The sequence below is a fragment of the Manis pentadactyla genome, chromosome 3, assembly GCF_030020395.1.
Source record: "Manis pentadactyla isolate mManPen7 chromosome 3, mManPen7.hap1, whole genome shotgun sequence".
NCBI lineage: Eukaryota > Metazoa > Chordata > Mammalia > Pholidota > Manidae > Manis > Manis pentadactyla.
In genome coordinates this window covers 132,612,663-132,629,015 of record NC_080021.1, presented here as the reverse complement: position 1 = coordinate 132,629,015, position 16,353 = coordinate 132,612,663, and the positions used below count along the sequence as shown (strand labels likewise).

The following is a 16,353-nucleotide window of genomic DNA, read 5'->3' as shown; positions in this document are numbered from 1 at the left end:
CCCAGTTAACTTAAGGACATGTCTGAGCTCCCAAGAAGGAACTGGGGCGGATGTAATTCTGTAAGCAAACATCTGCCACATGCTTTGCCAGCACTTTCTGCTAGGACAGGTGGCCATGCTCAACCTGCTACTGTGGGCACTGCATCCAAATGCTGACACACCAGCCAGGGAGAAACAGTATAGTGGGGAAATCCAGAGATATAAGAAGCCCTGTGTGAGAAGGCACCTTGACTCATGGTTGAAAACACTGGTAGTCATTCAAGAAAACTTCCTGATTCTGGCCATGAGGCACTTACAGTATAGTTGACAGAGGTAGACAGCCAGAGTGTGAGGTGTTCAGGGTCATGGCATGAAGTCATGAGCTCACAGGAGGGCATGGTTGGTTGTGGCCTGGGAGGGACTCAGGTTTCTGAGCTCAGGTGTTGTGTGAGCCAAACCCAGAAACCGAAGTACGTCAAACAAGGTCACGGACACCTGGTGGGCATCTTGTGTGTGGAGACCTATGTCGGTGCTGTAGGGACTACAAGTGTGTCTGGGGAGCCAGAGCCCAAGCTTGAGAGGTAGTGGTGAGGGGACTGGGGAGGGTCAGGAGGACCTGGAAGAGCACCAGAGCCAGAGCCCCGCGGCAGTGAGCGCCAGGCTGGGTTCTGGCGGCAGCTCGAACACACCCTGAAGATCCTGCCCTCCTGCTGCCCAGGACCCCGTGCACAGGTGTGGTCTGGGTTGCAGGTGGAGGGCGGCGTGTTTGTCTTATGCTCACAGGGCTCCCTTCCCAGCACAGTGCAGCTCAGTACGTGTCCAGTGGATGGTGCAGATGTTTGCAGAGGGAATGAAGAGGACAGAGTAGAATTGCCCTGCTGAGCTGATATTTCTTCAATATTTGGAAACTTGAAAATTTCTGCCTTGCTTTAAAGTATTACAGAATTCCCCTTATGACTTGTTGAATTACAATTATGAGCAACCAAACAATGTGAGAAATACTGAACTCATGTTTTGGGCCTGGTACTGCTTGAAGCAATAGACTATTTAAGAGCAGTTTCCTGGTATACTGTGAAGTTACTATGACTTGGGACACTTATAGCCCAGGCTGGGAGCTGCAAACTTCTGTAAATGGCCAGGTGGGAAATGGTTTATGCTCGTAGGACATGGGTTCCTGTGCAGCTACTGGACTCTGCCACGGTAGTGCTGTGGACATCAGGTCAGCCACATGTGGGTCGTGTTCCATGGAACTTTGTTTCCCAAATCCCTTCGTGTGGACTCTTCTTTCAAGTGTCATCTGTGTCCTTTCTGATTTCTCAGCATTAGGGTTGTGGTCACAGTGGAGCAAACGGAGGAAGAACTGGACAGAGCTGCATCCACAATCAAGGAGGTAGCCCAGGCCGTGCTGCTTTAGTCTTGCCTGGCGGCTGGCTGGACAGCTGTGCACACGGCATGCACACGGGCCTCGGTCAGAGGCTGGCACCCAGAGGAGGCTCTGCAAATAAGGGATGGCGTTGTCACCAGATGGGTGGGTATGGGCTCGGTGTGTGACCACATGCAGGATGCTGGTTATTCTTAAAAAGAACACACATCTAAGTCCAGGAAGTGATTTTTAAGAGGAAAACTTACAGCAGCACATATCTGTTATTTAAATTGTGCTATTTAGTACTATTTAAATGTTTTAAGATACTAGATTTTATATATTTTTTTGTTATCATTTGAAAATAGAGCTTCAGTCTGTTCTTCCTTCTAATAAAAATGAAAAGATTCTGTAAGCACTCCTTAATATTTCCTAGAAAAATGTCTTTTCAGCGTTAAAGCTTAGAGGAACACTTCAACAAACATGATACAAAATACATTCTTGAAGACCTAATTCAACCACATCTTTTCAATCCTCATCACATGAAGCTCAATGGTGGCTAATATATAAAGGAACATTTTTTGTGTGATTATTATAAACTTTTTGTTCTATTTGAACCCTCGAATTTTATGTACACTAAATAGTGATGGTACACCATTTTCTAACAGCTAATTTTAGCCTCTCTAACCAGAACATAATCATTATGCTTCTTAATTAGGAATAATATAAATCAAATGCTATTTTATTTTAATAAAGTTGACTTTACATTTATTATGTGTTGGCCGCTAGTCTGTTTTAGGAAGAGGGTTATTGTGATGACCCCGAAGTAGAAATCATTTCCTTGATACTTTAGAGTATGTTGGGTGGGTTCCTTTGTTGTCTACTGGGCTTGCCTGGGGAGCCAGAACTACAGGGCTTCCCTAAGCCAAGGAAAGGAAGACTTTTGTTTCACTTCAGCTTGCAAGTTCCAAATACCTAAGGAAAGCTGTAAAAGCACTAAAAATAAAAATTTTAAGCTGTACTTTCGCTGTTTTTTCTTTAACAAACCAAGTTAGGTGGTATGAATGGTTGTAATATGTGCCACAAGGAAGTGCATAGGTAGTACACCATTGTTCCTTCTCTTGCTGAAGGTAAAGGAATAAAACCTTTAAAAACCAGTCATTTTTATATGTTCAAATTAGCAAAGGGTCTCCAATATCTTTTTTAAATAACATATTTTTTAAAGTTTACTTTCCATTTTGCTTGAGGTATTTCGTACATATGTGCCTTGTGATTGCTGGTGCTTTAAAAATAACAGTAACTCTTTGGGGGATGAATCTTTTGTTTTTAATGAAATAAATGTACATTCCTGATAACCAGTTTACATATGTAATGTATTCAATGGAATAGTCTATTGATTTTTAATTTTTCAGCAGATCTAGAGTAGTATTCTTTGTGTGTGTTTAGGAAATACTAATTTCTTAGAAATATGAATTTCTTCAATGTATGGTACCTGAAATTTCTGACTTAAGCCTTGGGTACTTCTGACTACAAAAGTACCAGAGCGGTTATTTTTATAAACAGATGAAGATAGTAACTTTTCAGCTACTTTTATAATACTTTCTGAGCCAAAATTTCAACATGTAGATGTTTACTGCTACTTTTTTAAAATGATTGAAGTTCCTGAGAAAGATTTAGAATAACACACACTATTTCACTTCAGTTCTTAAAACACATCAACACATCAACATTTTAAAAAGAAGCAAAAGTATTTCCAGGCAGGTGCAATGAGGAATCGGGTAGAGAGAGGTCAGCCGGGGTTAAGAAAAGTGGGGGAAAGTAAAATAAAATAAATCACCATAAAAATCTAAGGTAGAAACAGAGGGCAGCTCTCAGAGGAGAAGATTGAGAAGAGGTTTGGAGAGAATGAGGTTTAAAGACAAGCGTGCAGGAAGATATCTAATTGGGAGAACAAAGTCCTCGTCAGTTGGAAATTGGACCATTTGAGAGTGTGTGATTTTGAAAGCATATTGTCCAATAATGACAACATCAAGCATGTGACCATTAAAAGTTGGTGAACTTGAGAAAGATCAGAAAGGTCCCTCAAGATAAGGAGGACACAGAACCAGGAGGCCTGGAGATGGAGGGTGGAGATGGAAGTTGAAGAGTGGATATGACTTAATGTAGAAAGAAACGTTGCTACCAATACGTTTTCAGGAATAGCAAGGAAGTGGTGAGTAGCTATTTTATGGATATTTCAAGAGGAGGGTAAAGAATGTGAGGATAAGAACAAAGAAAAAAACTGAAGGAACAAAACAGCAGCAGATTCACAGAACCCAAGAATGGACTAACAGTTACCAAAGGGAAAGGGACTGGGGAAGATGGGTGGGGAGGGAGGGATAAGGGGGGAAAAGAGGCATCATGGTTAGCACACAATATAGGGGGGGCACGGGGAAGGCTGTACAACACAGAGAAGTCAAGTAGTGACTCTATAGCATCTTACTATGCTAATGGACAGTGACTATAATGGGGTATGTGGTGGGAACTGGATGATGGGGAAAGTCTGGTAACAATAATGTTGCTCATGTAATTGTAGATTAATGATACCAAAAAAAAATTAAATGAAGGTGAATAAAGATTTTTCAGGAAAAAAAAAAAGAACCAAAAGTAAAGTCTTCCCATTAAAACTATATAGTAACCACAGCCCAGTAATATACACCATAAAAATATTTGCTAGGAAAAAGTTAGTATAAAACAGACAAAATGCTGAGAAAAACCAGTCATCCCAAATTTGAAGCAGGTTACACATTTCTCTTCCAGATACAGGAAGGGATTCTGTGTGCTGCCTTAGTGGTCCTGGGAGAGAAGTGGCAGCTGGGCTGAGCACTGCGGGACGCATTTGGAGCCCATTTCCACTCTGCACAGTTGCACACAGGGGAGGTGGGAACCACGTGGCTATGTTTCTTTCTTTTGTTATCTACAGCTAGGTTCTCACTAGGAAAAGTGGGGCTTTGAGGCAAGTTAGGGCCAGAAAGATAGCAGCCCTTAAAATTCACAATTCCACTAATTGGACCATGTGCATTTATTTAGTCTACCATACTTCCGCTGTCTGTAATATGCCATCAGTTGCAAGATGAATTTCTATATACGACCTATTATAATGTGGGTGGAAAGGCCTATTGTTCTTTTTTAGATACCAGATTCTCTTCTCAGTCTCAGAGATGTTTTTAAAAATATAATTGATACACAATATTATACTGGTTTCAGGTGTACAACAGTCAGCAACTTACACATTACTAAATTCTTACCATGATAACTGAAGTTACCATCTGTCATCACACAAAGATAGTGTTATTGACTGTATTCCCTATGCTGTACTTTATCCCCATGAGTAGTTTGTTTTATACTTGAAAGTTTGTACCTCTATTGTCCCTTCTAACTATTTTGTCCATCTCCCCAAACCCCTCCCCAGTGACAAACACCAGTCTTTTCCCCATATTTATGAATGTTTGTTTTATTTGTTCATTTGTTTTTTATATTCCACATAAAAGTGACATTACATGGTATTTGTCTTTCTCTGATTCATTTACCATAATACCCTCTAGGTCCCTTGCTCTTGTTGCAGATCACAAGATTTAATTCTATTTACGGCTGAGTAATATTCATTGTATGTATGTGCCACATCTTTATCCATTCATCTCTCAGTTGTAACTTTCATATAGAAGGTTGCTTCCATGTGAAAAGGAGCATCTTAAAATCTACAAAATAAGACAATAATCTGGTATATGAGGCTGATGCTATCTTTCCTTGTAAGCAGCAAATCTTAGTCCCAGAAGATAGAAATGTTTGAGAATAATCATGGTCACCCAGATCTGAATGTCTCCATCTTCTCAAAACACTGTGCTTATAATGACATCAAATAAAATCTATAACCCACACCTACAGTATGGATTATGCTGTGGAGAATACTTAAACCTGAATTCCCTATTTACTGCATGGTAAGGAGAATGGATGAGGAGTAGGGACCTTGTTGATGAAACAGATAAAAAGTCATCTCAATAGCAACATACAAAGCGAAACAAGTAGAGCAGCATTTTCAAGAGGTTCAAGGGAAAAAAATACAAATCAAGGATGTGCTATAAGCTTATTGTGCAGATAATGAGAGTACAGTGGTATTTAGAACTGACAGGAAGTAGTAGATTAAGAAAGGAATAAGGACTTTATAAGAAGTTATAAGTGTAAAGACAGAGCAAAACACAAACCTTCCTAGATGCTCTTATAAAATAAAAAGGCAAAATAAGACCTCACAGAGGGAAAAATAGCACCTTATACACAAAAATACAAAATAATGAGTTGATACCAAATATTAATCATACCAGTAAATTCACTTGCCTTCTCCAAGAGAAATTTTCAGACTGATTTCAAAGCAAAATACAACACCATGCTATATACAAGAGAGATGCTTGAATTTGATGGCTCAGAAAAGCTAAACAAAGAAAAATGGAAACAAACAAAGGCAGGGATAGTAATCCTGACATCACAAGGTAGAATTCAGGCCAAAAGACATGAGGCATAAAATGCTAAAGGATGTAATTCATAATAATGATACAACAGTTACAAATAATTTTGCATTAAGTATCACAATGCACACTGACAAAGCAGATAACTACAGCAAGTCAAGGGACAATAGAAATACATTTAAGAATAGGTTTGAACTTTTAGTCCAAGGAGAGTGGGCAAAAGTAGGGATACTTCCCAACTTCAAGCTCAACTACAAAGCCGCAGTAATCAAGACAATTTGGTACTGGCACAAGAACAGAGTCACAGACCAGTGGAACAGACTAGAGAGTCCAGATACTAACCCAGACATATACGGTCAATTAATATACGATAAAGGAGCCATGGATATACAATGGGGAAATGACAGCCTCTTCAACAGCTGGTTTTGGCAAAACTGGACAGCTACATATAAGAGAATGAAACCTGATTATTGTCTAACCCCACACACAAAAGTAAATTCAAAATGGATCAAAGGCCTGACTGTAAGTCATGAAACCATAAAACTCTTAGAAGAAAACACAGGCAAAAATCTCTTGGACATAAACATGAACAACTTCTTCGTGAACATACCTTCCTGGGCAAGGGAAACAAAAGCAAAAATGAACAAATGGGACTATATCAAGCTGAAAAACTTCTGTACAGCAAAGGACACCACCAAGAGAACAGTATGGGAGAATATATTCATAAATGGCATATCCAATAAAGGGTTGACATCCAAAATATATAAAGAACTCACATATCTCAACAAACAGCAAACAATCCAATTAAAAAATGGGCAGAGGATGTGAACAAGCACTTCTCCAAAAAGGAAATTCAGATGGCCAACAGGAACATGAGAAGATGCTCCACATCACTAATCATCAGAGAAATGCAAATTAAAACCACAGTGAGATATCACCTCACACCAGTAAGGATGGCTGCCATCCAAAAGACAGACAACAACAAATGTTGGCGAGGTTGTGGAGAAAGGGGAACCCTCCTACACTGCTGATGGGAATGTAAATTAGTTCAACCATTGTGGAAAGCAGTATGGAGGTTCCTCAAAAAACTCAAAATAGAAATACCATTTGACCCAGGAATTCCACTCCTAGGAATTTACCCTAAGAATGCAGCAGCCCAGTTTGAAAAAGACAGATGCTCCCCTACGTTTATCACAGCACTATTTACAATAGCCAAGAAATGGAAGCAATCTTAAGTGTCCATCAGTATATGAATGGATAAAGAAAATGTGGTAAATACACACAAAAATGGAGTATTCAGCCAAAAGAAGAAAACAAATCCTACCATTTGCAACCACATGGACAGAGCTGGAGGATATTATGCTCAGTGAAATAAGCCAGGTGGAGAAAGACAGGTATCAGATGATTTCACTCATCGGTGGAGTATAGGAATAAAGAAAAAAGCTAAAGGAACAAAACAGCAGCAGACTCACAGAACCCACGAATGGACTAACAGTTACCAAAGAGAAAGGGACTGGGGAGGATGGATGGGAAAGGAGGGATAATGGGAAAAAAAGGGGCATTACGATTAGCAGATATAATGGGGGGACACAGGGAGGGCTGTACAACACGAGTAGTGATTCTATAGCATCTTACTATGCTGATGAACAGTGACTGTAATTGGGTATGTGGTGGGGACTTGATGATGGGGGGAGTCTAGTAAACAATGTTGCTCATGTAATTGTAGATTAATGATACCAAAAAAAATGTAAGTAGAGATATAGATGACCTAAGCAATATACTAATGTCATCTGGCAGTGTATCAAGCTTTACACCCAGGTACTAGAGAAAAAGCTTATTCTCAAACCCACGTGTAACTTCACAGATATTGATCATACACTAGAAAGCATGATTGAATTTCATAGATTGCAAGGTTTGCAAAGAAATAAAAATATGATCCATACTCAGGTAAAAGAAGTAGCCAATGGAAGCTGTCACTACAGGATCATCACCCAGTGTTGGACTGAACACACATTTCAAGGCAATTATTACAAATTCAAAGAACTGTGGGAAACAATTTATAAAAATTAAAGGAAAATTTAATAACCTCAACAAAGAAATTATTTTAAAAGAGTAAAATGGTAACTCTGGAGTTGAAAAAAATAACAAATAAAAAAACTGGAGGGGCACAACAGAGGATTAGTAAAATAAATAATCTGAAGAAGAGAGAGAGCACTTGAAGAAAACTGAATAGAGCCTAAAACACCTGTGGGGTAATATCAAGCACACCAACATATTTGTGTGGGAAAAAGAGACAAAAGAAAAAAAGGGGCAGAAAACATATTTGAAGAAATAATGGCTCAAAACTTCCCAAATTTTGTTTTTAAAATCCTCGAAAAAATAGGATAGACAAATATATTCTTTTGTAGATGCATCATAGTCAAAATGTTGAAAGACAGAAAATCTTGAATGTAGCAAGAGAAAAATGACTCATCGTACACAAGGGAACACAGTTAACAGCTGGCTCCTCATTGGAAATAACAGAAGCCAGAATGTGGCAGAGAGACATCTAAAGTGCCAGAAGGAAAAACCTGTCAACCAAGAATTCTCTATGCTACAAAATAATCCTTCAAAAATGAAGGTGAATAGGACCTTCCTACGAAAACAGAATTCCTTGCTAGCACATGTGCCTTACAAGAAATACAAAAGGAAGTTCTTCAGGCTTGAAAAGAGACCCCAGACAATAACAAATCTGCAGGAAGAAATGAGGAGCTTCAGAAATGGTAAATATGTAGGTAAATATTTTTAAAACTATAAATTTCTCATTTCTCTCCTTTGCTCTTTGAAAAGATGTAGGATTGTGTAGAGCAATAGGTATAACTGCTTTTGTGGGGGATATAACATTGATTTAATATATATGGCAATAACAGTACAAAAGTGGGGAATAAAAAAGTTATATTTTATCAGAATTAGGTTACTATTACACTGAAGTTGATGACAAAGTATAGATTGTAATTATGAGTAAACAAGGATGCAACTCAAAGTGTAATAAAAATGAGAGAAAATGGTAAACTAAAATATACTTAACACAAGAGGAAGCAGTAAAGGAGGAACAGAGGTACAAAATGATATGAAACAATAGAAAACAGCAAAGTCCAACCATATCCATTCCATTAGAATGGAATTCCATCACAGGAAATTCCATTAGAATGTGAGTGGATTAAACATTTCATTCAAAAGTCTGTAGTATTACAAAAACAAAGGAATTTAAGACAAATACTACTACAGAAAAAAAGACATTTAAGATTGATAGAAGGTTCAATATGTAGGGAAAATATAACAGTTGTAAGTGCACATGCTCCTAATAGATCTAACGTAATGAAGCAAAAGTGCTATAATTGAGAGGAGAAATAAATTAACAATAATAGTTGGAGACTTGGAAAGCTCACACTAAATAATTGATAGAACCATCAGCAAGAAAATAAGGATACTGAAGACCTGAATGCAGTGTCACCCAACTTGCACAAAGCTGCACTTAGCAAATGCTCTGCTCAGAGATTTCATTAAAAAATTCTGTGCAACTGCACATGAACCACATGTGCACATCAGACCACAGTGTCCAGGATAAACTACCAGCCGGGCCTTAAAAATATATGGAAATTGTAACACATAGTCTACAGGCACACACCTGATCATCTCCATTTGCTCTCTTACAACACTAAACTAAGTTTTCTACCTTTATCTTACATCTACCTACCACTTCAGCATTTTATTTAAAAATAATAGTAATAATAATAATAAAGGGAGAAATGTGGGATCCACATATAAATCAAGTATAAAAATCAAATGAATATTCAAATTTGACCTGATTGTCTATAGTTCATAATGCGTGATCAAAACCGAAAGTTTCTGTGATGACTGCTCTTGCACTGTTCACCATGTCAGAACTTATTCACTATGTAAGAACTTGTTCACCATGTAATAACTTGTTCGTTATGCTTCAGAAGATTGGAGACTGACGAGAATTAGGCTTGGGGTGGATTAATGATTGTGCATTGAGCATTGACTCCCCTATATAGAATTCTATTGTTGTTAACAACCATTTGATCAATAAATATAAGAGATGCCCTCTCAAAAAAACAAAAAAAGACATCTAAGATACTGCCCTAGCCTGCCAGAAGTTTTCAGTCTAGTGAGAGAGAAAAGAGGGGAAGCAGGCCCTGCCAGTTACAGCTGCTCCGAACTGACTTATGTTCACATGTCACAAGATAGAGCATATCTTGTGGCCCAAACCATCAAAAGTGAATAGGGAAATACAATCCTACATGTGCTAAGGGCATAGAGAGCAGCAAAGTGTTCAAATGGCAGCTGCTGTACCATCCTAAAGCCATGGCTAACCTCTCTGGGAAATCTCTGTGGACCTGTAGCTTGAGTGAGAAATGAACCTCTGTTGTTTGAAGCCACTGAGAATTTTGTTGTCGTTCCAGTAGTAAAACCTAACCTCTTTTGAATGATAAATAAATATATATATATATATATTTATATGGAAATTGTATTACTATTGCCAACAATCTGAAATGAAATTAAGAAAAACAATTCTGTTAATAGCATTAAAATAAGATACATTTAACAAAAAGTGTAATACTTGTACACTGAAAATTACAAAATACTGCTATGGGACATTAAAGGAGATTTAAATAAATGGAGAGGCATTCCATGTTCATACAGTACAAGATTCCCCAAACTGCTTTATAAAGTCAGTCCAGCCCCTATCAAAATTCAGATTTCTATGCAGAAATCAATAATCTGATCCTGAAATTTGTATGAAAACACAAGGCCTACAGAAGCCAAAATGTTTAAAAAGAGCAAAATTGAAGTACTTGTACTACCTGACTTTAAAATTTACTATGGTTCTCAGAGGAGGAGCCAAGAAGGTGGCATGAATAAAGCACGGAGATCTCCCAAAACCATATATATATTTGAAAATACAACAAATACAACTATCCCTAAAAGAGAGACCAGAAGATACAAGACAACAGCCAGGCTACATCTACACCTGCGAGAACCCAGCGCCTCACAAAGGGGGTAAGATACAAGCTGCGGCCCGGGAGGACCCGAGCGCCCCTCACCCTAGCTCCCAGTGGGAGGAGAGGAGTCGGAGCGGGAAGGGAGAGGGAGCCCAGGACTGCTACATAGCCAGCCCTAGTCATCTGCACTGGGAGCGCAGACACACAGTGCGTAGGGTGCTGGATACTAGGGAAATGGTACAGTAAAACCTGTGAGCGGGTCCCTGCACCTGGCGTCCCTAGGACAAAGAAAAGTGAGTGCTTTCTGAAAGTTTTAAAGGGACAGGAGCCCCACAGATGGACGGATGCGTCCCGACACAGCTCAGCAGCTGGGAATCCTGGGATACTCTGGCACCCTAATCCCCTGAGCGGCAGTGCAGTTCTGAGACCCCTCATGGTGATAAACAGCCTCCTGCCCATTCCCACTCCGGCGCACACCTGCCATAGCAGAGCAGCAGCCTGAGGCCGGCCACATCCACAGCAACTGCACACGGAGCTTCCTTCACAGCGGTCGGGCAAGAATCAGAGACCCCGCCTGTGTGCAGCTGCCCAGCACAAGCCACTAGGGGTCGCCATTCTCCCGGGAGAGGAAGGCCACAAACCAGCAAGAAGGGATGTTGTCCCAGCCGATACACACGCCAGCTGCCCACAACTACCTCTATCACCATGAAAAGGCAGGAGAATTTGATACAGACCAAAATCACAGAGACAACCCCTGAGAAGGAGCATGGAGAGGTAGACCTAACCAATCTCCCTGAAAAATAATTCAAAATAAAGGTCATAACCGTGCTGATGGAGCTGCAGAGAAAAATGCAAGAGCTAACGGACAAAGTAGGGAGGGAAACTACAGAAATAAAACACTCTCTGGAAGGATTTAAAAGCAGTATGGATGAGATGCAAGAGGCCATTGATGGAACAGAAACCAGAGAACAGGAACGCATAGAAGCTGACGCAGAAAGAGATAAAAGGATCTCGAGGAATGAAACAATATTAAGAGAACTGTGTGATCAAAAGGAACAATATCCGCATTATAGGGGTACCAAAAGAAGAAAAGAGAGAGAGAGAAAGGGATAGAAAGTGTCTTTGATGAAATAATAGCTGAAAACTTCCCCAAACTGGGGGAGGAAATAGTCGCTCAGACCACAGAAGTACACAGAACTCCCAACAGAAGGGACCCAAGGAGGACAACACCAAGACACATAATAATTAAAATGGCAAAGGTCAAGGACAAGGATAGAGTGTTAAAGGCAGCTAGAGAGGAAAAAGGTCACCTACAAAGGAAAACCCATCAGGCTATCATCAGACTTCTCAACAGAAACCTTACAGGCCAGAAGAGAATGGCATGATATATTTAATATAATGAAACAGAAGGGCCTTGAACCAAGAATACTATATCCAGCATGATTATCATTTAAATATGAAGGAGGGATTAAACAATTCCCAGACAAGCAAAAGTTGAGGGAATTCACCTCCCACAAACCACCTCTACAGGGTATTTTAGAGGGACTGCTCTAGATGGGAGCACTCCTAAGGCTAAATAGATGTCACCAGAGAAAACAAAATCACAGCAAACAAAGCAGACAAACCAAATACTAACTAAAGGCAAAAATAAAATCAACTACCCATAAAAGCAGTTAAAGGAAACACAAAAGAGCACAGAATAAAACACCCAACATATAAAGAATGGAGGAGGAGGAATGAGAAGGGAGTGAAATAAAGAATCATCAAACAGTGTTGATAATAGCTCAGTTAGCAAGTTCAGTTAGACAGTAAGATACTAAAGAAGCTAACCTTGAACCTTTGGTAACCACGAATCTAAAGTCTGCAATGGAAATAAGTACGTATCTTTCAATAATCACCCTAAATGTAAATGGACTGAATGCACCAATCAAAAGATACAGAGTAACAGAATGGATAAAAAAGTAAGATCCATCTATATTCTGCTTACAAGAGACTCACCTCAAACACAAAGACATGCAGAGATTAAAAGTCAAGGGATGGAAAACGATATTTCATGCAAACAACAGGGAGAAAAAAGCAGGTGTTGCAATACTAGTATCAGACAAAATACACTTCAAAACAGAGAACATAACAAAAGATAAAGAAGAACATTACATAATGAAAAAGGGGTCAGTCCAACAAGAGGATATAACCATTATAAATATATATATGCACCCAACACAGGAGCACCAACATATGTGAAAAAAATACTAACAGAATTAAAGGAGCAAATAGAATGCAATGCACTCATTTTAGGAGACTTCAACACACCACTCCAAAGAATAGGTCCCCAGACAGAAAATAAGTAAGAACACAGAGGCACTGAACAACACACTAGAACAGATGGACCTAAAAGACATCTATAGAACTCTACATCCAAAAGCAACAGGATACACATTCTTCTCAAGTGCACATGGAACATTCTCCAGAATAGACCACATACTAGGCCACAAAAAGAGCCTCAGTAAACTCAAAAAGATTGAAATCCTACCAACCAACTTTTCAGACCACAAAGGTATAAAACTAGAAATAAATTGTACAAAGAAAATAAAAATGCTCACAAACACATGGAGGCTTAACAATATGCTTCTAAATAATCAATGGATCAATGACCAAATTAAATAGAGATCAAGCAATATATGGAAACAAATGACAACAAGAACATAAAGCCCCAACTTCTGTGGGACACAGAGAAAGCAGTCTTAAGAGGAAAGTATATCGCAATCTGGGCATATTTAAAGAGGGAAGAACAATCCCAAATGAATAGTTGAACATCACAATTATTGAAATTGGTAAAAGAAGAACAAATGAGGCCCAAAGTCAGGAGTAGGGACATAATAAAGATCAGAGAAGAAATAAATAAACCTGAGAGCAATAAAATAATAGAAAAAAATAAATGAAACCAAAGAGCTGCTTCTTTGAGAACATAAACAAAATAGATAAGCCTCTAGCCAGACTTATTAAGAGAAAAAGAGAATCAACACACATCAACAAAATCAGAAATGAGAAAGGAAAAATCATGACAGACTCCACAGAAATACAAAGAATTATTAGAGAATACTATGAAAACCTATACGCTAACAAGCTGGAAAACCTAGAAGAAATGGAGAACTTCCTAGAAAAATACAACCCTTCAAGACTGACCAAGGAAGAAACACAAAATCTAAACAAACCAATTACCAGCAAGGAAATTGAAGTGGTAATAAAAAAACTACCCAAGAACAAAACCCCTGGTCCAGATGGATTTACCTCAGAATTTTATCAGACATACAGAGAAGACATAATACCCATTCTCCTTAAAGTTTTCCAAAAAATAGAAGAGGAGGGAATACTCCCAAACTCATTCTATGAAGCCAAATTTACCCTAATACCAAAAAAACAGGCAAAGACCCCACCAAAAGAGACAATTACAGACCAATATCCCTGATGAATATAGATGCAAAAATACTCAACAAAATATTAGCAAACCGAATTCAAAAATACATCAAAAGGATCATACACCACAATCAAGTGGGATTCATCCCAGGGATGCAAGGATGGTACAACATTCGAAAACCCATCAACATCATCCACCACATAAATAAAAAGGACAAAAACGACATGATCATCTCCATAGATGCTGAAAAAGCATTTGACAAAATTCAACATCCATTTATGATAAAAACTCTCAACAAAATGGGCATAGAGAGCAAGTACCTCAACATAATAAAGGCCATATATGATAAACCCACAGCCAACATCATACTGAACAGCGAGAAGCTGAAAGCTTTTCCTCTGAGATCAGGTAGAAGACAGGGATGCCCTCTCTCCCCACTGTTATTTGACATAGTACTAGAGGTCCTAGCCACGGCATTAGGATAAAACAAAGAAATACAAGGCATCCAAATTGGTAAAGAAGAAGTTAAACTATCACTATTTGTAGATGATGTGATATTGTACATAAAAAGCCCTAAAGACTCCACTCCAAAACTACTAGAACTGATATCGGAATACAGCAAAGTTGCAGGATACAAAATTAACACACAGAAATCTGTGGCTTTCCTATACACTAACAATGAACTAATAGAGAAATCAGGAAATCAATTCCATTCACAATTGCATCAAAAAGAATAAAATACGTAGGAATAGACCTAACCAAGGAAGTGAAAGACCTATACTCTGAAAACTATAAAACACTCTTAAGAGAAATTAAAGAGGACACTAACAAGTGGAAACTCATCCCATGCTCTTGGCTAGGAAGAATTAATATCATCAAAATGGCCATCCTGCCCAAAGCAATATACAGATTTGATGCAATCCCTATCAAATTACCAAGAGCATTCTTCAACAGACTGGAACAAATAGTTCAAAATTCATATGGAAACACCAAAGACCCTGAATAGCCAAAGCAATCCTGAGAAGGAAGAATAAAGTAGGGATGATTTTGCTCCCCAAGTTCAAGCTCTACTACAAAGCCACAGTAATCAAGACAATTTGGTACTGGCACAAGAACAGAGCCACAGACCAGTGGAACAGAATAGAGACTCCAGACATTAACCCAAACATATATGGTCAATTAATATGCAATAAAGGAGCCATGGACATACAATGGGGAAATGACAATCTCTTCAACAGATGGTGCTGGCAGAACTGGACAGCTACATGTGAGAGAATGAAACTGGATCACTGTCTAACCCCATACACAAAAGTAAATTCGAACTGGATCAAAGACCAGAATGTAAGTCATGAAACCATAAAACTCTTAGAAAAAAACATAGGCAAAAATCTCTTGGACATAAACATGAGTGACTTCTTCATGAACATATCTCCCCATGTAAGGGAAACAAAGGAAAAATGAACAAGTGGGACTATATCAAGCTGAAAAGCTTCTGCACAGCAAAGGACACCACCAAGAGAACAAAAAGGCATCTTACAGTATGGGAGAATATATTCATAAGTGATGGATCCGATAAAGGGTTGGCATCCGAAATATATAAGGAGATCACACACCTCAACAAACAAAAAGCAAATAATCCAATGAGAAAATGGGCAGAGGAGCTGAGTAGACAGTTCTCCAAAAAAGAAATTCAGATGGTCAACAGACACATGAAAAGATGCTCCGCATCACTAGTCATCAGAGAAATGCAAATTAAAACCACAATGAGATAGGACCTCACAGCAGTAAGGATCGCCACCATCCAAAAGAAACAACAACAAAGGTTGGCAAGGTTGTGGAGAAAGGGGAACCCTCCTACACTGCTGGTGGGAATGTAAATTAGTTCAACCATTGGGGAAAGCAGTATGGAGGTTCCTCAGAATGCTCAAAATAGAAATACCATTTGACCCAGGAATTCCACTTCTAGGAATTTACCCTAAGAATGCAGCAGCCCAGTTTGGAAAAGACAGATGCTCCCCTATGTTTATCACAGCACTATTTAGAATAGCCAAGAAATGGAAGCAACCGAAGTGTCCATCAGTAGATGAATGGATA

The 16,353-nt window shown here is 38.9% G+C and overlaps 1 protein-coding gene and 1 long non-coding RNA gene across 10 annotated transcripts in view; both read left to right on the top strand.

The window, feature by feature from the left end:
• Window positions 1–16,353, top strand: part of SPTLC1 (serine palmitoyltransferase long chain base subunit 1) — a 101,372-nt gene that overhangs the window by 76,993 nt on the left and 8,026 nt on the right. For 3 of the 9 annotated variants that reach the window (XM_036894646.2, XM_057498465.1, XM_057498464.1), the window contains one exon: window positions 1,300–2,360. The exons of 4 other annotated variants lie outside the window; for them this stretch is intronic. In XM_036894646.2, coding sequence (XP_036750541.1) covers window positions 1,300–1,393 — 94 coding nt within the window. In that variant the 3' untranslated portion in view covers window positions 1,394–2,360. Of the gene's footprint in view, window positions 1–310; window positions 313–1,299; window positions 2,361–16,353 lie in introns of those variants that run through there. 2 more of the 9 variants (XM_036894651.2, XM_057498461.1) reach the window with 2 other exon arrangements.
• Window positions 3,740–4,881, top strand: LOC130682959 (uncharacterized). The gene is made up of 2 exons (XR_008996461.1): window positions 3,740–4,277; window positions 4,335–4,881. It is a non-coding gene; the product is annotated as an uncharacterized LOC130682959 (long non-coding RNA).